At 42.1% G+C, this 25237-nt stretch overlaps 1 protein-coding gene across 5 annotated transcripts in view; it reads right to left on the bottom strand.

The window, feature by feature from the left end:
• The window catches only part of LOC100543530 (glypican-5-like), a 427109-nt gene that overhangs the window by 22711 nt on the left and 379161 nt on the right, over positions 1 to 25237 (bottom strand). Inside the window, exons 9-10 of one of the 5 annotated variants that reach the window (XR_014885612.1) lie at positions 16264 to 16355; positions 14965 to 15042 (exon numbers count right to left, since the gene is read on the bottom strand). The exons of 3 other annotated variants lie outside the window; for them this stretch is intronic. Coding sequence is in view for 1 of the 2 variants with exons in the window: in XM_085233254.1 (XP_085089380.1) it covers positions 14966 to 15042 (77 nt within the window). In the remaining variant the exon portion in view is untranslated. The remainder of the gene's footprint in view (positions 1 to 14964; positions 15043 to 16263; positions 16356 to 25237) is intronic. One more of the 5 variants, XM_085233254.1, reaches the window with a different exon arrangement.

The following is a 25237-nucleotide window of genomic DNA, read 5'->3' as shown; positions in this document are numbered from 1 at the left end:
CTACTGGTAGACAAAGCATAAAACCGGTCACAGTTTTATCCCTTTAAAAATACCTTCATTTTCACCTGGGATAGGAACTGGCTTATGCTAGGGTTGACCAGTTTTGTAACATGCCCCAGTGAAATACCTGTGAAGTTGTTAAGCTACCACAGGAAGAGAGTTGGAGAACATATTGACTTAATTCAAAAGCCAGCTTCCTAGTTTGTTTTTGCATTGCCTTAATTTTAAAGCAACACAGGACTTTCGGTACAGTGGGACAATCTGGCAAGAAAGGCTACGAACACAAAGAACTACGTAAGTGTCTGATATGCCTTGTTCATCAACGTGGACAAATAAAATGGCTACAAAGAGAAAACGCTTTAAGTTTTGTTTTGTCATTTTCCCTAGTAAATACAAGTTTTGTTTGTTTTGTTTTGGTTTTTGTTTCATCATTAAGATATGGAACAGTTTCACTGATTATTTATTTATTTATTTATTTTTCATCCCTCCAGATGCATTTTGGGGCAATGTGGGCCACCTTTTATGTAAAGGATTAGATATGTAAGAAACTAGTATCAGTAGTCTTTTCTTGCAAAAACAGATTTTCAAATGAGAAAATGATTGATAAAGGTCTCCAGTTATCTTTGCAAGTATTACTGTGATCTTATTGCCATTGAGTCCTTCACTGGCATTGTGCGAAAAATCAGCACTTCCTCTAATGATGACATGATCTGCAAAAGCATACCTAAGTGCCTGGCATATAACAAAATTCTTACCTGCAAGAATTGATAATTGTTCAGGTCCAAGCTATAAATTTTTTTTTTTGTGATACTAATGAATACAATGCACATACACACATAAAGCAAAAAGTGTAATTTTGTCATGCAAATAAAACAACAAACAAATAGAGCCCTCATCTGAATCAGAGAAACAAGTTTTTGGTAGAAACTAGAAAGGCAGAAAATATTCCAGACATGTAAATGCAATCTGAGATCATTGTCTGCATATCAGTAGTTCTGACCAACCATCAATAAACCCACTTGATAATAAAAATGAGCTATTGTACTAGGAAAGCACACATTGTTCTTGCCAGTATAAACTGTAAAAGAAATGCAACAAATTCTTCCATTTTATCATAATATCAAGCAGCTGAACACCACACAGCCCTTTGCTCACTGCTTCCCCTTCCCCAGTGTTCCATATATACATGGAAATATAAATATATTTATTTACAAAGAAAGTGATTCTCAAGCTTCTCATTCTTGGCCAGCATTTGCTGACCAATGTCCAGCCAGTCCCTAAACAGCGGCAGCCCTCTCGGTCACCCCAGTTTCATAGTTTTCCACATGCCACCATACAGTATGGAATACCCCTGAGGTTGGCTTAGGGCAGCTGCCCTGGCTCTGCCCCTCCCAGCCCCTCACTGGCAGGGCAGCACATGAAGCTGAAAATCGAAGTGTCCTCAGCTCTGTGCAGCACTGCTCAGCAACCACTAAGCATCGCTGTGTTACCCACACTGTTTTTCTCCGAAAGCCACAACATGGCACCACACCAGATGCTACGAATCATCCTTTGCCCAGCTGAAACCTGGACAACCAACACTGATCCAGAGGATCCTTTGATTACTAAACCTGATTCAAGGCTTACTGCAGAGAAGGGACACAGCTGGCAAAGAATGCAGTGGGAAAAAGGCAGTGTGCCATTCTGTTCCAAATTCGCTATGGCAAAATGTTCTTCAATTCCAGCTTGCAATGGAGCTAACAGAAGGGAAAAAAAGCATGCTGTAAATATTTAAGAAATACCAGTATTCTGAGGACACTTTAAAAAAAAAAGGACAACCTTCAGACTGTCATTAAAGTAAATTAAAGATAAATCCTGGAAATAGGTGTGCTCTGACACTGCCTAGACTCCTTTCCATCACTGTCATTCTCCTTTCTGTCTGTGGAAAACACGCTGTTTCTCTGCTGCCTCTTATATCATCCCAGCCTGCTGACTTCAGCTCTCTGGGGCCAGCTGATTAAATTAAGACCTCACTCAGGTAAATCTATTCCCCTCTTTCACTTGGCCATGTCCAGCATTGTAACTTGATTGGCCTCTATAAATCGGGCAGACTGAAATGTATTAATTCATTTATTTTCTTAATATTGACCTAACCAAAAAATCTAAGGTAAGATTTAATGCTATCAGAGAAGCCGTTGGTTTTTAAAAGCTTTCCTCTCAGTAATTACTTAATGCACTACATAACAAGCATTAAATAATACATTAGAAAATTCTGCCTTTATCCTTTACATGGAAAGGACTTAACTCTGAATTCTCTCTTTGTCTTTACAGCAGAGTGCTTCTCTGATGGACAATTCTAACTTAGGACTCTAATTAGCTCTCTGATTAAAAATAAATAAATAAGAATAGCCCTAGACCTAACCCAAGTCAGCATCTTTTTCAATCCCATATTCAGTTTTTAAGTCACAAATTTCAGCAAAGATTTCATGTCTTTTTCCAGTTTGTTAAGAGTTCCAGCTGCATACTCACTCCAGGCTTTTGTCTGAGATACTCGAGTTAAATGAGCTTTTCTCTCAAACCTTCTTCTCAGAGTGAGAGCTGGTTATGTTCAGTTTACTACTGACATTCAAAAGGCAAAAAGATAGTATGGTAAATAAAATGTCACTGTGAAGAGTAGCACAGAAATGAAACTCCAGTCTCAACAAAGTGAACCCCAGATGATTCAATACCCAAGAATCAACCCCACAAATCACGACAAACAGAAGCCCCACCTTCAGTCTGCTCTGGTATTTACCTTCTGCATTTTGAAGCTTTGTGCTTCCCATGTAAAAGCTCTCTCCATTGCTGGAAGCTTTTTCACCATCATCACTCCGTTTCTTTCCAGAAATGGAGTTTAAATCTTTGAAGACTTTAGCTAACCTCATATAAATGGCCTACAGACCTTGGTATGTGAGCTTTATTCCACACTTACTTTTCTCATGTGATATATTCAGAATTTCAGTATATACTTCTAATAACATTTGTTTTAAGATTTGTGATACACTACATAGCAATCACAATACAGCACCCGTGCCTTCCCTTATCCAGGCTTCAAGCGTGAACACTCAAATCCTGCCAGAAGGGATACTCAGTGCTGGCTGCCCAGCAGCCCCCTGAGCAGCCATTCAGGACTCCTGCCAGGGACTAAGTCTGCTGGGGTCAGCGAAGATGGCCCCAAGTCCCCTTAGGCACCATGATCAGTGATAGTGCTGAGAGCAGCTCTGTGAGTCCAGGGGACTGAGTCCCCCTCCTTAGCTGATCTTTCATCTGCATTAACTGTAGTTAAATTCACAGCTTGACAACATTAACAAAACACATAATTAAAATTACTTGACCTCAATGTTTAGAGCATTTAGGATTATCTTCACCTCAACAGTGTAACTGCAGATTGCTACCCAGTAATGCACGTGCTGCTAAGATGGCACTGAACTTCTCAAAAATACTTATGTGAATCAATGCCATTCCTCAGAGAGACTAGGCAGGATAAAAGGGAGAGACAAACCTGTCATTGCCATCCAATTTAGGCGTGGGAAACCTCCCCTGCAGTGAGGGCTGAGTACACCTTCCAAACATGTTTGATGAGTCACAGACTACAGCACACCTTAATCTCAGGCAGTCATGATACAGGGGAAAAAATCATGTGGGTATTATTTTTTTAGGTTATTACCAAGTTAGCTGAGACAAGGTCAGCAATATTGGCAGCCCAAACGTTAGTTATGCCTCCCTAAACCTTTTGCAGTTGGCTGCCCTGGTGCTGGTAGGAATTATCAAACTGTTGATTGGTGCGCTCACATGCTATTGCTCGCTAATGAACAGCATCAGCAAGGTCTACTTAAACATCTGTAGAGGCTTCCTATTGTCCTGCCAAGGGACAAATAAGCTCATCAGCTTAAAAAAGAAAGGAAAAAACTTTTCTGGTTTTGACCTTCTCTTAACTTGACTAGAGCTCAGTCTTTGATTGCAAATGGTCAGTGCGATGAAGTGTTTTTCCCTCCAAAAATCTGCCAGTGCCACCGAGCCCTCCTGAGATAAGAATGCTCAACAACGTCTCCACAGACATGAAGGGTAAAGGCAAAGAGCTCCTGCATTTTCTGGAGAGTATTTTGAATAGAAACGAAATGGATTTGCTAGGCTAGGCCTGTACATGTTAGCTACAGCAGCCTGGTTTGTAGTGGAGTGGTAAACTGACAGTAGAGAATCAATGCTCATCAATCCACCAGGCCCACAAAGGATGTGCAGGGTTTTACTCTATAAGATACTAGGGAGAACTTTCTACTTAGGTAATTGTGGATGGAGAGTGGGGAAAAGAGGGGGTGATTGTTTATTTCTGCTTTCCAACATTAATCTATCCATGGAATGGAACACCTCTCCTACAGGACAGGCTAAGAGCTGGGGCTGTGCAGATGGAGAAGAGAAGGCTGTGGGGAGAGCTGAGGGCAGCCTGTCAGTATCTAAAGGGGAGTGACAGGAAACAGACTCTTCAGCAGGGTCTGTTGTGACAGAACAAGGGGAAATGGATTCAATTGCAGGGAGGTAGATTTAGGGTGGATATAAAGGAAAAAGTCTTTTACAGTGAGGGCGGTCAGCCACTGTAACAGGTTATACAGTGATGTGGTGGATGTCCCATTCCTGGAGACTTTCAAGGCTAGGCTGATCAAACCCTGGGCAACCTGATCCAGCTGTGATGTCCCTGTGCACTGCAGGGCAGTTGGGCTAGATGGCTTTCAGGGGTCCCTTCCAACTCAAAGGATTCTTTGACTATGATTCTAATTACGTCAAGCCAGACCCATTCATTTCTTCCTAGACTTTCCTGCAAACACTGTGCTTTGAAAAGAAAGAACATCAGCATCTACGATGACAAATTAATTCCTGGATTTGAATATCTCCCCACGGTTACAATGAGACACAGGTCTAAAGTGAACTGGTCAGTCCTTACATTTACTCCCAACCTTGTAGCTCTGCTGCTTGATTTCACTTTGATCACAGGATTGGTTTTGGCAGACAAGACTGGGAGAAAATTAAAACAAGGTGCAACTTGGTGGAACTGGCTCTTAAATTACAGTAGATGCTGCAGTGTTATTATTTGTTTTTTATCACCTCTGGTAGCAAAAGCTGAAATTACTTCTATATGTTCAAAGGAAGGAACTCTGAAATTGCAAAACAATGCTGTCACCATAAAATGTAACAGCGATTTCCAAATAATCTATTATCCTGACATTAAGACCAGCACTAATTATTTCCAGTTACAGCTGCAGCAGACGTGAAAACTGGAACACTATGGAAATGGGAATGTGAGAACTCCCAGCGTGTGATGAACTCATGATACAACTGTCAAAAAGTGGGATTTGCCATTGTCCGCTATGTAACACGAGTCAAGATTATGAAGGTTAATCAGTCTGTTTAGTTTTAGCTCTGCAGTCATTCTGTTTCTCTTTTTAAGGAGACTGCAAGAGAAGTGGGATCTGTGGCAGATCACTTCCTCCCTGTAGGACAGCAAGTGAACTACTTTATTTCTCAAACACTTTGTGCATTCTGAATTTAAGTTCTCCAGGGTGAGAAGAACCATAGCCACCCCTCCTCAAGAAATAACACTGCCTGGAACTTTCAGAAGCTACATTTATAAAAAAGTCAAAGGTAATGATGAAAAAAAAAAAGTACAATAAAGAAGAGTCAGGAACAACTACAAGACAATTTGAGATGTCAGATGCCTGGAAGCCACACTTAGATTAAGTGGCAACTCCTTCCCCATTCACAAACGATCTGTTGTCTATATATATGGAAATCCAAAATATAAATAAATGAAAATAAATCTTAGCTGTACTAGTGTAAGGAAACCCATCACTATATTTGCTTGGCTTTTGATATACAGCTACCATAGCAAAACCTGCATGATTTTCATGAGCCATAATAATATATGTTTTGTTCTGAGGGCTGAAAAGTAAACCTGCATGTATAAGTGCCTCAGCCCCTAAAATGGTATATGTCAAAATAGAACACTCCATCTTTTTCTAGGGAAGAAATAATCTAACCTAACAAACCTTGTGTGTGATTCAGCAATAGTTGCATTAATCTGTCAGTCACTGGCAAGAAAAGGTTTTGTCATTTTGTTTATATTAATGTAAGACTTATTCAAATGCAGACAAGCTGAAAGTATAGGCTTAAAATATGTCAAACATCTTTTACATTTCCTGGAAACATCTGTTTTTAGTCTAGTCCTAGGCACATGTTTGTGGTTGTATGCTTAAGCTTGTTTAGCTTGCCAGATACCTCATACATACTGCAGCACAGCTGACATGACATCCTAAGACACAGCATGCAAGTATCTGTGAAACATGATGTTCCCAGTAAATCTGTTGAACTTTTATCGTAAGTTTCTTGTAATGAAAGAAACAACTAAAAAGCTCTGTGACAGCTTTCTGCCATCACTGTGTGGTGCAATTAATTAGTTATGTTTAGAAATTCTATACATGCCTCACTGGTAATATCCAGAAGACGGAGAGCGATCCTGATACTGCATGCCTCATGTGCTCAAAACTCCTATTAAACTTAATGGGAGTTTGGGGGGATGCAAGGAATATGGGACTGACCTTTATAGCTGAAGATGAATGTGCACTCTAGACTTCAAAGATTAGGTACCCCTGCCAGTCTGGAGTTTGCAAGTGATCAGCACGCCAAGTGCCGAAGGCATCTGCTAAATATCACGCCACAGCTCAAAGCTGTGTAATTAAGAAAAATAAAAACTGGCTCAAGGAAGAAAAATATTAGTAATAATTGAAAATGCTTTGGCTGTTGCTTTTGTCCTGATGATCTCATTAGTTCTGGTTAAGAAACAGTTCTCACACTGGCTGATGTGGGGTGTGCTTTGTTTGTGTTCTCATTCTACCCACATCTTTCCCAGTTAACTTTTATTGCTCAATACAAAGGTCAAATTGAAGGCTTAATTAAATTGTATATGAGGAAAACATAAACTTATTTTGAAAGGGAGTACAAAACATTTAAAGCCATCCCAGCTCCTCTCCCCCAGACACCTCCTTCTCTTCTTGAGAAGAGAAAGAGTATGTATTGTAGGAGTTCTTTCCCTTCAGGGGAAACTGCATCTTTACCTGCTTTAAAATTTACATGTAACAAATATCCAGCCTTTTCATAAGCTGCTAATTGCATCTGCAATGACATTTGTAACTTTAATTTTAATTTAGCTCTACAGCTCTAAGCAGACAAAGCTCCATTTTATAAAAAGGTTGGATATGATCTTACAACTTGTACACTTGTAAGTTCAACTTACAGCAATGATCTGAACATAACAGCTTAACTTGAAGCAAAGTTGATGCCACCAGAGTAAGTATATTACCCACCAGCATATGTCTCTCAGCCCTGAGGCCTGCATCTGAACAGCAGCTTCTCCCTCTGCTGAAAACACAAATCAGACAAGCACCCTTGACAGTTTGTCCAGGCCCAGGATGAGGAAGAGTCACACGGCTTGAGAGGATGACTAGGTTTGAGTGTACAACAACCGGTGCACGAACCACACCAATGCACCAAGAACTCTGTGCATGACAACGTGGCTGCCAGAGCCAAGTATTTTTGCACCACTGAGGTTCTCAGAGCATCCTCTCTGCAGTTGTTGCACCACAGGGGCACAGTTCCCCATGTGCTTCTGTTCTCCTCCCCAGAAGCCATGACTGTTTCTGCTGCTGATCGTGCACCCAGGCCCAGGGAGCTGAGAGCTCTGTAGTAGTGAGATGGAGGTGGAGGAAGGACACCAGTGCTCCTCATCGGCACGGGCCTGCGGGTCACACCAGAAAGTAGGAGAGCAGACTACCATCTGCAAACAAGGACAGCAGTTGAAACCCATGGTGGAAGGCAACTGGGTTCAAATACTTCTCGTGGCTGATTCACGAAGAATGCGTGAACCCAGGCCTCTTGTGCATTACCCAGTCAGATAAGGGGTCTCAGACTGAAACAGGCTCTGCAACATTATTATGAGCTTTCTGCATCTAGGTCTACCCTAGGGCAAACTGGACCAAAATATACTGGAAGGAATTATTCAAATTAAGTACCAGTATATAAATTAGGTAAGCAAAAAGAAGAGACATGAGGAATTGGTCTCTGCTGCTGAGTGAGGTCTGTGACTCCCGCCACAAGAGATGCCAAGGAGGGCGAGGAGATGAGATCCATGCTCTCCAATTTCAGCATCAGCAGATGTATCTGTAAGGAATGGGCAGCAGAAAGTAAGCCGTAAAGTTCCCCTCCCACCAAAGAGCTCGGTGACTCAAGGCAGAACCCCTTCAGCTCACAGTTGCTTTTGGAAGGCAGGAAGGATTCAATACATACATTTCAAGCAGCCCAACTAAATCCCAGAACATAATAACCAGAAACAAGGCACTAACTTCCAGCAAGACAACCGCAAAAAGCCAACTGCAAACACTTCCACAAGACATCTCAGGGGTTCTTTTCTCCCTGCAAACATGATGTTCTCTCATCATTCCTCACTCTTTAAAAGCCAGTCAAATTATTCCACTTAATCCATTGCTCTCTTAGAAACATTGACAGACATAATTCCTTTGGTAAGATTTTTAAGTGATTGGATTCCCATTTCCTTCACATTAATGATGGCAGCAGTGTAGGTTTCAAATGTTTCTTGTATTTCTATTATTTCCTCAGCACAAACAGAACCTTATACGAATAATCTTTTAGAGACATTCTAATAGGATATAATCATAATTGATATTTAATGATGGAATAGACACTGAAATCACATCAATCCACACATCATCTGATTTCTCTTAATGTGAATGAGAAGAAAAGATCAGTTATAATGGTCTAATGGAGCATCTAATGGATAGCTCTAGTCATTAAGTAAACTGTTAGGAAATATTTATTTGAGTCTTTCCAACCTTTCATTTCAATGATGACTGAAATAAAATAAAAAATGATGGCAAGATATTACCCTAGATTGATAATTTTAGACCTACCACCAAGAGCAGCAATGGAAGATATCACGGCATTAGACTTGCTTTGCCTCTGGTATGGGAAGTTTAAATTAGTCTTTTCTCCTTTTCTAATGTGGCAAATATTCAGCATCCATATCCTCTATTTCACATTGCTAGGTTTATCCAGCCAACCAGAACCCCAGCTCTATCACAACTGACAGTTACTGACAGAAAGGATGATTAGAGTCATCACTCTACTGAATATCTGCAGAAGAAGAACATGTTTCATGTAAAAATACTGAAAGCTTAAAAGCATTATCTTATTAATAGCATGCAGAGAAACAGATGAACCCTTATCACATTTAGCAGAATAAAGAATATCCACAAAGACACAAATGTAAAGGAGATACACAACCAAGGGTAAAAAAAACAAACTTTTCTAATAAAATATCTTACAAAATGAAGCAGAATCTGCTAGCACATGCAGAAGACTGGACTCAGCCTATGCATCAAATTAAGGGAAGGAAATTCCTGTCCAGGGCTCGCATTGATTCCATTCCCTGCTTCTGTCCCAGGTGAGTGAGGTGAAATGTTCCTGCCAATTTAATGAGAAACATCTACATCAAAAGTAGCAGCATTGAGTTTAGCTTAGCCCAGTGTGGTACATGACGTACTGAAGGCTATAAAAGCCCAGATTTACAGTGTTGCTGAACTTTACATTGGTAAGCAATGACAATATGGAAATCACTTGTCTCTCCAATTTAGCCATGTGGAAGAATCACTTCTGGCCACAATCCCACACATCTACTCCTTAAGGTATTAATTCCATCATGAAAATGAAAAAAAAAATCAACCATACCTTTTTGAGAGTGATTAATATTGCATTGGGATTCAAAGACCTCAAACTTTCAGCTGGGTTCTCTATACAGATGTGCTCAAGTTTGACTGCCCAGGTGGGACTAGTGATAAAGCCAGTGTTTGCCAAAGACCTACTCTTGGCACCTGCAGCAACTCTCCACTGGATTGTGACCAGGTGCTGAGAGTGATGATGAGAAAATAACTTAAGTTTTTAAGCTTAAGGAAGAATCTGGAAAGCCTGAAAGCATCAGGATATTGCTGCAAGCGAGTGAAGTGTGATGGGAGACTCCAAGAGAAGGAATGGACTGCTCTATCTAGGTCAGCTAAGGACCTAAATGCAGTAAATATATAAATCATCTTCCCTTGTTTCTATGCACAGAATTGGCATGGATATATGCAAAACACTTCTTAGGTGACTGCACATGTTGCTTGATTTGTGTGTGCTGCCAATCCAGCCAAAGAAGCTTTGACAGGCACTCAGTCTTCTCTTTGAGATGTATCAGTTATTGACAAGTTCTTTGTGTCATAAGAGCTCCAATAAAGGGAAAAGCCCAGTGGAACATCATGAAAGCTGACACCATGTGCTGCAATGGATCTGCTGGCACTGTTGTGGTCTATTATGCAAATATGCATCAGTGGACTTTGTAAAACATAAATTATGGAAATGCCCATGTACAGCCTCTTCAAAATGCAGATTACTTGCCCGATGTTTGGGAACAATTAACATCTTTGATGTGAACCTGCTCTCAGGGGCTGCTATACTGCAGCCTTTGGATGTTAAGGCTTAGTAAACTGTATTCTGCATGCAGATTCAATCTTGATGTAACAGAATTTTGCTGTAAATTTGACTGTCACAATCTACTTAAGCAGCGTATCACTGACATCGTAGGTTGTCAGAGACCTTTGCAACTTGCTATGGCACCAGCATTCTGGAAGATCTGATCTGCAAGTCAGTTACACACTTGGGATTATGAAGGGGTTTCCTTTTTAATAAAAGACTTTGTATTTTTAATTGATACAGTCTTTCTAATCACTGCTGGATGATAAAATGATAAATGGTATATGCCATGTTGCGTATTCTTCTGTGGGTAAGGGTTTGAGCCCTGGTTCTCTACCTCTGCAGTGCTGATCCTGTCCTTGAGACAGACTTCAGTCAAAGCCAAAACAGAAACAGCACAAACATTTCTTTGGGCTTGGCCACGCGCCTGGCTGCACGTCTGTCACGCTAGGTATAGGACGATTCCTCGCAGTATTCAGCATGTACTAGGAACATTGGTCTCTCAGTAGGCTCATCCCTGGCTTCTGTGATCTTACAAAAATCTAGGCCAACCAACATACAGTTTGTTAGAAAACATCATCAAGGTAAAGAATTTGGGTAAAGAATTTGGAAAAACAGGTATATTAGGAGTAGTATACTCAGCATCTGTTGGACTTCATTAAATTCTTGTTTAACCTGAGTTGAGATGGGTGAAATTAACCTTTATATCTCAACAGCAATCTCTCTGTTTGAAGCAATTGAATCAAAGTAGCTTACCACGGGCATCTTTCCACTTTCTAACTTCAAAGAGCATTTAGGCAGAGATAGCACATGAGGATCACATAATTGGAGCCAGCTGATGGAAAAGGAGTTGCCTACTGAGCTAGCTGGGGAAAAAGTGACCTAATTTAAGGATAGGTTAGAGATCTGAAGTAAAGTTCATCAAGACTGGTGTGTTACAAAGAAGAGGTGATAGTTTCCCACACTGGCAGAGGCAGTGTAGTGTGAATGGAGGAGTCTTTCTAATCACTGCTGGATGAGTGCTGTTCTCTGAGCTATTAACCAGTTCTTATAAAAAGCACAAGGAGCTCAGAACATATTTGCAACCTCCAATTTCTTTACTATCCTGTTTAGGCGCTTTAAAACATTAACAGTAATTTATGCGGGTCTAGCCGAGGATCATAGGGTAGCTATCTTGAATGAGGTATTCCTGCACTACTGTCAAATCAAGACTAATAGTAAATCAAACATGGGAAGACATTTACCTTGATAAATAAAGGACAGTAAAAAGCAACGGTGGGTGATTTAGATTTAATTCAAACCCAACATTTACTGGTATCTGGAGCAATCTATATAGCAAAGCTGCAATCAAATGTTATACTAGAAATGCCATAGATTTGTACCCATCTAGTTACAAATTGAGATCAAGAACATCCAAAGCAATAAGACTGAAGGATTTCTGGCCATTCATTTAGCTGAACCATGATCAACTGATTTGTGTTGGCATATGCATTAAACAATGCCGTTCCGTCACTGACTTGGCACGCTTAAGCAATGCTAACTAATGACATCTTCAAAGCTTAAAGGAAGTCATGATAATCTGTTTAATAGGAAACATAGCTACTCCTGTGCTATGTCACTGAGCCACAACAATCGATAGGTTTTGACACAGCTGTTCTGTGAAGAGGAAGATACTGCGAGATGAGAGTTGGCAACACTCAGAGCATTCATTTCCAGCCGTGGGAGAAGAAATCACATCTGTTCCTCTGCAAGAAATTGTGGCATCTCACTGAATATCAAGAAGCAGTTTAGTTCTGACAATAATAGTAAATGAAAAAAAATGCTGTGGAATGACAGCACTTTCCAATGCAACACTAAAAACAGTTTTCTTGTAAAATACTAAGGGTCAGGAGTTTGTGTAAGGATCAATCCAGTAGGGGCTGAGGCTGGCTCTCTTCTGCATTTGTGCCAGTTTCCACTACAAAAGCAGAAACAAATTGGTTAACTTATAAATTAGTAATTGGAGCTTTACTGACAGGCTCATTGCTCATGTTCCTATGACTGAGTTTGGGGAAGTGTTATCAACAGTAGAAGAAAGTAATCTTTGGGTCTGTGTGCTGGGGCTGAGCACAGCGCTAGAGCTGCCCAGGGAGCTGCCTATGGGAAGCTGCAATACTCCCTCACTGAAGGTAATACAAACCAGGCTAGATGCACAGGAATGGCTTTGGTATACACTAGAAAAGCTTCCTCATCTCTGTTTTCAATCTTCCAATGATCTATTCATTTTGTTGAATCTTTCCACATGAAAAGCAAACGAAAACAAACTATTCAATCAGTCTGTGATGAAATCTGTAGCTATCTATAAAAACAATTCCTTGTAAAAGGAATATAAATCGGCAGCTATGGCTGACAAAATGCTGTCAATAGGCATTAAAGCTGCAAATGGCAAGGTGCTGGCAAAGTGAGAGGAACTACCGCAGAAAGAAAAAAGCCAATCTGTATGATGAACAGAGCATACATAAAGTAGAGCAAATTACCAGACACACAGACATGAGAGTACAGAGCACAGGAGCTGATTCAGAAGTCCTTGTGAAGAAATCTTGAAGGCTGGCCAATTCCTTCTAATTCTCTGGCATTCATTCCAGTGCTCAGGCAGTGAAAAGCGCTCTGGCTGTGATGTGCGTGCACACGTGGCCCCGTGTTACAGGGAGACGCTGCAATACCACTGCAAATGGCTGCTTGGGACTGCCACCTCCTTTTCAGAACAATCCTGCTTTTCAGAGCCTCAGTAATCCTGGAGTACTGCCAAGGAGAGTGGATTGAAAGGTTCAGCTCCCGAATTCCGCAGCAAGGAATGAGCTGGGCATGTGGCTGGATGCACTGTGTGTCACCGGCACCTCCAGCACATGAGATTTGGAGGCTTTGCTGTCGGTTTTTTTTTTAATTTTTTGAGCACCTTGTCCTGCACAGCTGTAATCCAAGGGAGAGACGATAGCTGTAAGACCTCACAAGTCCATGGGCTGCTCTTCTCCTTAAAATCACAAGTCATATTTTTATTTTTTGTGGTTTTCCTTAAGACATTCAATTTCCTATTTTTTTCTATTTAATTACAATTAAATCCTGCTCTTTCACCCTCTAACTAGAGAAAAAACAAATGTCTTTCTGCATAAGGATATGGATTATGGACCTGCAGTATTTCAAAAGGTAGCAACATGCAGCAGCTAAGCAGTCTCAATTTTTTTTCATGCTAAAGAAAACATATGAATTATTTGAGCTTTGTCTCCAATATAATAATATGTTGTTCTAGAGAAAGATTATTGGAACTGGACTGATTTTGGTAAAACTAAAACCTGAGCTTGCCTTAAAGCCATCAAACAACCAATTATGCTTATGGAATGTACCAAGAGCTTATTCTCTGCCTTAGCTGCTACCCAGAAAAATTTCAAGATGTTGGAAAATCCCAAATGTGACCAAAAGTGTGACTTGCATGCCAATTTGAACACCACTGGTGCTATAATTCTTCCCTTTTATGAGACAGTCTGCTGAAAATGAAAGGAGAGCAGGCAGTGGCAGCCTGGTGAAAAATCATTACCAAACTTTGTGTACACGTTGAAAACAAAATGCCCTCTTCCCTCTCCTCCCAAACTGCAGACACGACTACTTCAACTGGGGATTCTGAGTGGTAAAGCTTTGGCAATGATAAAGCAGGCACGAGATTTAGATTGTTTAACTTCCACCTGCTTACTTCACAGATGAAATAACAGGAAATGGGCAACTGTGAATATCAGCCTAATGCTTTTTCCAAGGGAGTGTATAAGTAAGCTGTCTTATTTTCAGGCAAAATGTCCAACTAACGCCCTGGAAATGCACCTCAGAGCAAACCCAACTGTGGTGCTGTGGCAGAACAGTTGTTCAGGTTTCCAGGCAGCACACTGCCAAATGACAGGAGCAGCCACGCTCTGCCTAATTGGGTTCCAATGTAGCAGCTACCAAGGCTCAATACAGCAGCTGGCATGGAGATGACTGAACACAAGTCATCTGCGGCAGCTTCACTTGGGTGCGCACCAGGGAGAATCCCCAGCCCACACCATTGCACCAAGAACAAGCCAGCGGCAACATTGACTACAGATGTGAACAGCAACCAGTATTTTTTTCCCCATTTCCACCATTAACAAGCTTATTTTTGGTTCAGGTAGCAAGATAGCTGGGGGAAAACAGATCTTCAGCACCATGTGTACACCCAGCATGGCCCACTGCTGCCCTGCAGTACCAGCTGGATGGCACAACGGGAACACACACCTGGGGTGGGCATGGGGACAGAAAGCCTACAGGCAGATTAGCTGACACACAAACATTTCCAGGTTTAAACCTTTACATCATTTTCAGGCTTTAATCTTTTACCTTAGGTGTAACAGTGCTCTTCTTCAATAGCTCTGAAGCTGTGCTGCTGGTGCATCACATGATTTCTAAAAGGTCTGCCTGTAAAACATGACTGAAAAATGAATGCTACAAGACCAAGCAAGCCCCTGCCTCCCTCCCAGAAGCACCACATCCCTTAAATCCTAGAATTATTTAGTGGCTAAAGTCATACGTCAGTTGAATTCACAACGTTTGGGTAAAATTTATGGTACAGAGGACAAATAATTTATGGTCTTATTTAGAATGAGCTTTCTAAATTCTGCCTTACTACAGATGCCAGCTTCTATACTATATTCTATCATTTGCCAAAGCTCTTCTTTAGAGTCTTGGCATTCAGATGAATCACAATTTCTTTGCATCTTTTTTTCATGAAAGGCTTCCTTGTCTCTGCAATTCCTACTCCTTACCCCCTCATTTATGTTGCTTTCACTGTACAGGGCCAGGCTGTATTATTTGTTCCCTTTCTCAACAATGAACAGAACAACGTGTCAGTGAAAGCCCTTCTGAAATTAGTGAGACTACTTATGGAGCCTGGTTCCACTCACTGTGAGCTGAGGTGTTTCAGCCTGGCCTGAGGAAAGATCCAAGATGACATAAGTTGAAATGAATACAGTTACTCAGCACTATAAAACATGTGTTAAAGAGAAAAGACCTGGGCAGATGGAAAACCATTTCGGCAGCTGCCAAATATTTTGGCCTCCTAAAGCAGATACTGAGGGATCGTGGGAGTTCTTATATCAAAGCATTGCCACCTTGACACTAATTCCATTAAAAAAAAATGGAAGAAGTGGCAACAACTTCATTCCAGAGTCCTAACAGATGTTACAAACAATAAATGTGGCAGCACTCCTAGAAGCACTGTTCCCGTTTTTCAGATCAGATAACTGAGACAGTAAAGAGGCTAAAATGATGTAGGTGGTGGTCACAGAGGAAACCTGCAATTACACTAAGTCAGCAATATATCCGCATCCTTCAGTCCCCAGGCTGACGTAGGCAGATGTCAATTCATTCTAAATCCAGATATTTACCAAAAAGTAATTTGCCTTATCCCCAAATCAACACACATTGCATAAATTATTTATTTATTTCATGCTGGATTTCAGATTAGTAGCTCACATGTGGATCATGACTCCTAGCCCACAGTATTTAATGAGGGGTTCTACAGTTTACAGTTCTACAATATTTAATGAGAATTGTTCTAAAGTTCTAAAGCACAATCATAACATGAGTTACAGAGAACAGGGAATATCTGGCCCACAAACAATCATTTATTTTGTTTACCTGGGGAGCAGCAAAACCGAATGGTAGATCTGGCTAAGCACAGGATGGGCATCAACTTCATAAAGGATGAACTGCTGAATGGTGTTACGGTTCTTAGAAGAAAAAAGATCAGATGTATATACAAGTATATCACAGTTTCTGCAGATGTGAGATGCAGTAGGAAGTACCAAAGGCAGTAATATACTGTGGAAGGCTGTCAGCAAACAGGCATTGAGCAGTGAGTAAGATAAAACACCCTCCCCCAAATTGTGCAGCCTCTGGAAGTTTACTATCTGATGTAACAAAGAAGGTTGGTATTTGGTGTGTGGATGGTGATTTTTTAGTATTTCCTATGATGGAGACAAATGATTCCACGTTCCTGAAACACTTCAGGCTTATTGCAGGCAGTTATTACTTAATTCCGAAATTCTTCGTTTCTGTAAGAAGTCACAGGGCCACCTGACCTCCCTCTAAGAAGTGAAGGCATCCACTGACAACATATGCCTCAGCATCCGGAGATTCCCATGCAACATACGCAATAAATGTGGTCTGCAAGTACGGAGAGAGGGAGTAACCTGCTTTGCCTGCTTGCTACATCTTGAGGGTTATTATCCTCAGGTTATATGGAATCGTCATGTTCAGATAACTTTATGCCTGACTCTGTATACAATGCAATTAACATTTTAAGGCCATTTGGTACGTGTTTAATATTACTGTTGTCTTTGCACTTTCCCCTATTCCCTTACTTGCTAATACTCACTTCTTTTTGTTCTAGGCCTATGCTACCAACAACAGCACCTACAGAGCTCAGCCTTTCCCCGTGATGGGCTGTGCTGGCACAAGGAGCTCTGCTGGAATGCAAAGTTCTTGCTCAGAGAGACCTCAAGAGAGTGCCTGAATGTGAAACCTTTGCACTCATCTTGCATCTGAGACATATGGCATGACTGATCAGTACACAGAAATATAAGCATCATCTGGTTTAGAAGGTAAAAGGTGGTTAAAACATATAGGGAACCTCCCATCAGTGTCTGCTCTACAGGGAAGTGAATGGAGTGGGCTTCTCCATGTACAAGTGCTATGGGTGGGACTGCCATGCTGTGCAGCCACCGGGCCTTTATGGCTGCAGTTGGCTAGGGGAGGTGAAGGAATTCATTTGCACGCATACGAACACAGCCTTAGGATGTGTGGGAGCATGCAGAACAGCCTATTTTACTCGTTTAGGTATCTCTTGGGAAAGTAATAATTTACGGACATTATAAACCCATTCCAATACAAATCAAATGAACAGATCAAGGTATTGCTGCCGTCCCCTTTGCTCTAGTTTCTCTGGCTACTGGATTTGTTAGCACTTTTAGGAAGCAAGGCTGGCAGTCACTCCTCAGCTGAGCACACGCACTGAGCAGCGGCAGAAATGAGGCAGGCTGTGGGCTGTTCAGAAGCTCTGCAGTCCCGCAGGCAGGCTGCTGTTGGGACCCAAGACTGGTTGCCCACCTCCAGCTGTGCCCTGCCAGGTGACAGGGAGGTGCCTGTACTGTGCCTGCTTTGTTCCAGATGGAGTGGCAGCTCTCTTCCTTCTATATCTGAAGGAAAGTGCCCAGAATTCAGATGTGAGATGTGGAAGAAGCACATCCACGGCAAGCACAGATGCGCAGTTGGATGGCTGTATACCATATGACTGCATTAGAAGCTTTTTCCTCACTCCCAAACCAAAGGAATTATAGAAGGTCTCATGGTACCTGATGCTATCCTCTGATAATCTTCTGCTTGCTTCTAGCCAGTGGCTGGGCAGGGAAGCAGCTCTTCCTCCTGGTGACAAGGCACAAGCCACAGAGCAGGGAACAGAGTGCAGCCCAATGCACAAACCAAATGGCATGGTGGGAAAAATCTTTCCCTAAACATTTCTGACATCTCAGGATATGAATTAGTTACTCTTATTTATACTGGAGAAGTGCCTGGAATAATCTGGGGAAAAATAAGGGCCTCTGTCTTGCACGAAGTTAAAAGCGTTGTTGAGAGGAAAGCTGAAGGCACTTTTTGCTTGTAACCAGCAACTTCTCTATGTGGGGATCATATTTTGTCATGCATAAGTACGAAAAGAAAAGAGCTCAGAGAAGCACAGTCCTTTAATTGAACCTCAAAATCCCAAAGAGTTTTGACACATTCTTTTTTATTCCTCTGGAACTAGTCACTGTAACTGCACAAAAGATTCCCTGTGGAGAAATAAGCCTTCAGAACTCCTCTGTACAAATTCCATTGCACTTAATTCTTCTTCAAAGATAATTGTGATGCCAGGAAGGAAAAGACTGGGCCCATGGAGGAGCGCATGTGTCAAATGATGCCCACCAGTAGCCCTGTGCCCAGCACACCTGTCCACACACAGAACTGGGGTGCAGGGATGCCCAGCACTTTCTGGCCTTCACCTGTTACAAAGAGCCAAATGACTGAAAGTTCAGGGGGACAAAACAAAAATCGCCATAAACCATGTTAAGAACCTCTGCTGCTACCTGCTTATCCTCCTCCACCAATGATACAATTCACATCTGAAATGTTTTTTTTGGTTTGGCTCAAAGTGAAAAGAACTGTAAAAGCAAACGGTGTGTCTTTCATTTTTATCATCTCTAGGAAAATACGTTACAAAATACTGAAATCCTCTCTATTTCCTATCCAGCATTTTTGCACGATAGCATTTTCTGCTCAGCACCTAGCTGAAAACGAATACAGACAGGTATTTGCTCTCGTAATTATCTTTTGATAGCAGAGATTATATTCAGTCCTGAATCTGCCATCTCCTTCTGGAGCAAACTTGGCTGGATGAGTAGCATTCATTAGAAACCAACTTATCAGTATTTTGACTTGACACCAATCGTTTCCTCTCTGGTAGTTCAAATATGCCTTTTGATTTGAAAGGACACAAAAACTCACACTGGCATTTGAAATAGTAGTGTCATCAAACCTCAGAGATGAAGGGAATGATGTGTCATTGCAGCAGCAGAATATGATGTGCGCATTGCTAACTGCTGACAGATGTAACACTGCGTGCTGTGCTGGATCCATTGCACAGTGCAGCACTGCAAGAGCAGATAGAGCTGAGGATGGAAGACTAACAGGGCTGCAGTCACAGCTGGCAAGGCACATTGCTGCCTGTCCTGCATGCTACACCTGCTGCCATTTGACTGCAACTCCCCTGAAGAGGAGCTCTCTGCTCTTTCTCATTCTTGGAGAACAGAAGCCCCAGAACATGGGTAGCAGTGTCTGAGCAAATGGCGAACTATGAAGCAAATACTAATGCATATTGTGCAATAAATGGACATACAAAAATGACACCTCCGGTAGCAGTATGGACACACTGTCAGAGCCATACAACACATGCATAAACTGCAAACCTTCCGACACTCCCCTAGAAAATCAGACTGAAGGCAAAACACAGCAGTGCCCCAAAAGAAATAACCTCTCTCGCAAGCAAATACTCCTGCCAACTATGGAGAACGAGCCCTGCATACAGCCAGAGCTGCTTTGGACCAACAGTTAAACACCTCAAGGAAGTTTCCCCTCCAGTCCCTTTAGCTGTCATGTATTGAGATTGGGAGTTCGGTGGTCTGGATGGTCCCTAATATTGGGATCTGGTTTGTTCTGCTTAACTACATGATTACGCAGTGCCATTAAAATAAAGTCTAAATGCTGATTTGGTGAGCACTTCAGAGGAGAATACAGGAGACCTGCTGGGTCTCCCCAGTGTCTGCCAGTGACCCGTAAGCATTCCAGCTCAGGGATTGCAGGGACAGGAGCACACAGAGCTCCCGGGGTCACAGACACAGCCCAGCCAATCTTGGCTCCCCTGAGCCCCACTCCCAGCATTGTGCAAGTGGGGAGGGAATTTACCCGCTGCAGGAGGTTGCAGGATCACTTTGTAACTGATGGATGTAGATACACTGCAGTGATGGGTCTGTATAGTTCTGCATGTCCTACATCCTGTCTGTGGGAAAGAGATTAATCCTGACCAACTGTCCCTGAAGGATTTCTATGAACTAATTCAGGAAGTGCTCTTTTTCCTCTCTAAGAAAATAAAACAGAGAGCACAGGAGGCATTGCTGAAGTTTTCATCCATGCCCGCCCAGTACAAGTGCCATCTGACTGAATCCCCACTCAACTTTTTCATGTTAGCACTTGATCAAAGGGCTGGTTTTCTCAGCTAATGGGACAACTTCTGTAATTCGACACGTAGAGAGATGTAAGGGGGGCTTCTTCAACGCCGGAAAGAAAACTCAATACAGTTCCCAACAAGTTCATAAACTTCCAGGATGTGTGAAAAGTTTGGTCTACTGCAACTTCTTTTTTTAAAAAGTCTTGTTGGGCTCATATTAAACAGAAAAATGTTATTGCAGCATGTTTAGTATATACAAGTAGACCTGTTAGCTGGCAAGTTTAATCTCTAGAATAATTACTAACTGAAAGTAAGCATTTGCCAATGCACCAGAAATCTCATGAATTTGATTATTTGTTGTAAAAGACATCAAAGAAGTGATAAACTTGAATAAACGGATGGAGGCAATAGAAAATTCCTCCAAAATTTATTTTTTAGAGACGCACTGAAAGAAAGAAAAATAAATTAAAGGTCACATCCGCACTAAAATCAAAGAGAATTCCACTACATATCTCCAAATACTATGGGAAACATTTCTTTACTGAAGCTGTCTAAGAGACTTGATTTTATCTAAAGCACATTATTGAAGAAAGCATACTTTAATTAAAATCCTTACTGCACCAAACTCTTCAAGTCAGTACTTCAATTCTATTAACATTGAAGAGGTGCACTTCAATGCTTTCCCAGAGATGCTCTTCTGAATATAGGCTGTATTTGTAAAGCATCCACTTTAAGACAACTAAGACAACTTGTGTGCTGACAACTGTCACAGTACTCAAGGGCCACCAGGAGTACCCAAAGGCTGCCCACCCAGTGCTGTGTTGCTGGAGATGCCTCCACATAGCTGTCAGGACTCTGGAAAAGCCTGTGCAAAGAGAATGGAACTCAGCAGTTGAAAGGCTATTTCCATACTGGAATTATGAGGCTCAGAATGACAACAGGTGGTTTGATTTCCTGATGCAGCTGAAACTTTGCTACGTCTCTGTAGGGGAGCTGGAAAAGGATCTCAGACATCTAGTCTAGGAAGGAGGCAATATAAGGCTCCTGACCATAGATTCCTTCACCTGTTTGGTACAACCAACATCAGCAGCAAGGTGATCCTCATGGACAGCCTGAGCAGCTTGTGTTGGGCTTCAATGTCCATCTCTGAGTGCTAGCGACACTTAGCAAACAAAAGGAAAGTAAATGCTTCCCTTGGCAGCAGATATTTATTAAGCATAACTCTCAGACATGCTTACTTCTGTTTTGTATTTCTGCTACACAGAAATAAAAGGCATTTAACTGCTCTCCCATCAAAAGTTAGTAAGCTAGTGCCTGTTTGTGTGTGGGAAGGAACAAAAGCACCAGACAGCTTGGAACACTGGACAACCAACTCTTGTTTTGAGCCAGTTTTAAACGTCCACTGGATTCAGCTGAAAGACTCCTGCCAACTAGCTTTCAAGCACCCATTCTCACGGTGACTGAATGGCACGTGTACGATGCCTGTGATGCTGCCACATACACTGCTGTAGCAGTCTGTCCTGAGAGGCCTTGGCTCAGCAACTCCCTGCATTGGGCCCATACATTTTGAAATAGGGCAAGCCAACAAAACATCTGTAATAGATCACCTCTCTTAGCTGGTCTCTAGTGACTTAGAAAATAGCAGTTCAGAGTTCAGTCACAAATCTGGCAGAAATGCAGTAGCTGACTCGGCGAGCTGCCTTGGGAAACAGCTCCCTTTTGCAAGCCCATGCAGTCAGTTTGAAGTGAAGAAATTGTATGGCACAGACAGTGCAGCTATTGTTCACTTTTATCATCACAACTACAAAGAAATATAACTTCAGCTGAGGAACCCGCTGAAAGCAGCCACCAGGATTTCTGTATAATCTCCCTGAATTAAAACACATCATTTCCCATGTAAGAGCACTGCAATGTGGGTTACTGGCAGTGACTGCAGAAGCTTTCAGGTAAGTGAGAGCTCTCTGAAATTGATAGCAATGTCGTCACACTGATGTTTTGTTTACATCTTGCTGTGGTAAAACATTGCCAAGAACAGTTTAGTCGCATAATCAATTTTTTTCTTGACGTGAGATTCTACACTGAGTGTCTTTTTCCCCATCATTTTGCATTACGAAGATGACAGCAGTATGATAAACAGTGTGGATTTGTATAATTCAACAGCAGTTTCAACAAACACTGTTTCAAACTTCTAATTCTTTCTTCTTAACCCCTGTGGCACATTCAATCTAATAACTCCTGACAGATGGAAATCCAAGACCAGCTTTTGGTTTACTAAGCTCTAATAAAGTCTCTCTGTACAACATTTTATACAAATCCTAAAACAGGGTATGTGATTTTAATGGTCTGAGGTCATGTTACTGTAGGTGCACAGCTTGCAGTCTACAGGATCTGCTGGCTGGCTTGTTTATCAAATTATACAATACTGGCTAATTTTGTTTTATATGTCTGAGTTGGACTGGGTGAAAGTCAGCCTGGGGCTGGGTGCAGTTGCAGTGGCAGTTAGCTATGGGGAGGGAAAGATGAAAGCAGAACGCTTGCAGACATAACTGAAGACATTCCCAAGACTGAACCTTGGGAACAGGGGTAAGGGAATAACTGAATGGAGAACACAAACATGGGTATGAGTGATGGCAGCACGGAATGGCTGAAACCCGGAGAAAGGGAGACGCACTTTCAAACTCATCCAGCAGCAGGAAGCACAACAGACCATGCCACAGCAAGAAATTAGTGGCAGCAGCAGAAGAAAGAACTGAGAAAGAAAACCCTGGGAAAGAACACAGGGCAGCACTGGAGTGAGAACAGGAGACCCAGAAGGCAAACGGAAGGGACAAAGGTGGAGGGTGGCAAAAGGAAAAATGGGGCACAGACGAGTCACCAACAATAGGGTGACTGTTGCTGAGTGGTAGCTGTGACAACACTTCAGCAGTTTGATCCAGTTACAGGCATTCAGAGAACTGCCTTATGCACACAGCATTGGGCACAGGGCCAGGACAGACACGCGAGGCCTGGCTTTGCATACTTGCCAAGTGTCCTGACTGGGAATGGTGCTTGGTAGCAGAGGGAGGGCTCTGCCCGCTGCCATGTGCATCCCCTGGGCTGGGCTTCCCCTTTTAGCCAAGTCAGCTCCTGAGATGTGGTACACTGCATCTCTGGGAAAAGTGCTACCTGAAATACCAGAAGGAAATCTTCTTCTTCATGATTTTATGTCCCTCGGTTGCCAGAAGGTGCCTGAGTAGGATTTGCTTGGATGCTCTCAGAAGTTCTCCTATCTGCAGCTATAAAAAATGCCTTTGAAAATCTGGCCCTAAAATGCATATTTGCATGGTTTGTAGTCTGGCTTCCAAGTTTGAAAATATTGACAAAGTTTCCTGGGATAGCCTTGGGAGGCTGGCTCAGCTTCAGCATTTCCGAGAATGCTGCTTTATTATGGCAAAAAATTCTCCAGACGGGAAAAAGAATGACTCCCAGCCAAGCATGCTGAGGTACCTTTTGCTGAAAATTGCTCCAGAGGAATTCTGAAATGGACAACCCGGGGCAAGGACGTACCATGCACTGCCACTGGTACTTCCTAGACCACTGTTAGGCTATGAACAAATTGGCTTGCACCACTTCAACTCAAAGGTACAGATAATGAATTAAACAAGTGACATCTGTGTGCATTTGTCTGGAGAAAAGTAGGTAATGCAATTCTGTTTACTTCCTACAAAAGAATTTTATTAAGATTAATTTAAGCCAGTTCTTAAGACAACATGGGCAGCATTACAAAGAATTGCACATCTAACATGACAAAATTTTTGCACATATACTCAAGTACAGGTGTGTATACACACCCTTATAAAATCATGTTTATCTTGAGCAGCTGCAAGCTAACAGATCCCTAGAACCTATAGGAGTTGTACTCAACAAGTGGACACTGAGTTCACCACCTAATACCTAAGCTTCATGCAATGCACATCCAAGCTGCCCATTTAAAAAGAAACTGCCCACTTGAGATAAGCTGCTCTCTACACATTTCTGCATTTATCAAACATGACTTAACTGGAAAAACAAAATGAAAACTATTAGCTGCAATTCGGAGTTGTGACTGTGGTGTAACGGCTTCATTACGAGTGAGATGATGAACACTGCCAATTGCAAGCTCCCCCTGAAGCAGCTACCAAACACAAGCACAACTCCTCTCTATGTGCTGAGGACACCCCACCTGCAGGGCAGGCTCTTGGCTGGTGTTCCTGGAGGTGGAGTCCCTTCCTTGGCCTTGTCTGCTGTGTACCTGCGGCAAATGAGAGGTTTTCTGCCTGCCCCTTCCCAGCCTGCACACGAACCTGCTAATTCCCCACTTTGCAGCTATGCTGGGAGAATAAATATGGAGGAAGACTACGAGGTTCTTTTTTATTTTAGCATCAGTCCATGCAAGTACCTTCAGGATTGTGAGGATTTATTCCAGAATAGGACTGCAATCCTTGCTTTCTAAGAGTTTTTACTAGCTCCACTAGAAGAGGTCTGAACAGATACTGCCATGGGTAAGAGAAGTGGAGCTGTTTGCTGTGGACTTGTTACGTTTTGAAATCAGAGAGCTATGCTTCATTAGACTGTGACATGGCTCACTACACAAAGAATCAGTGCCCATCCCTCCACCCACCTCCACAGCACCAGGTTCACTCCTGGCCTGCCAGAGACACACACTGAGGTCAGGGCTGCACATTGGTCTGTGAGCAACTCACTCCTCTGGTCCCCAAAGAAGCCTGCAATGGCCCAAAGCCAGCCCTCATCTCCAAATGCCCAGTGTGAGGTGCAAAAATCATGTAGCATTCAGTTGCCTCACATTCATTCAAACTGTGTTGAACTTGAGTTAAT

Source organism: Meleagris gallopavo, chromosome 11 (assembly GCF_905368555.1).
Source record: "Meleagris gallopavo chromosome 11, MGAL_WU_HG_1.1, whole genome shotgun sequence".
Lineage (NCBI taxonomy): Eukaryota > Metazoa > Chordata > Aves > Galliformes > Phasianidae > Meleagris > Meleagris gallopavo.
This window is presented reverse-complemented; position numbering and strand designations above follow the sequence as displayed.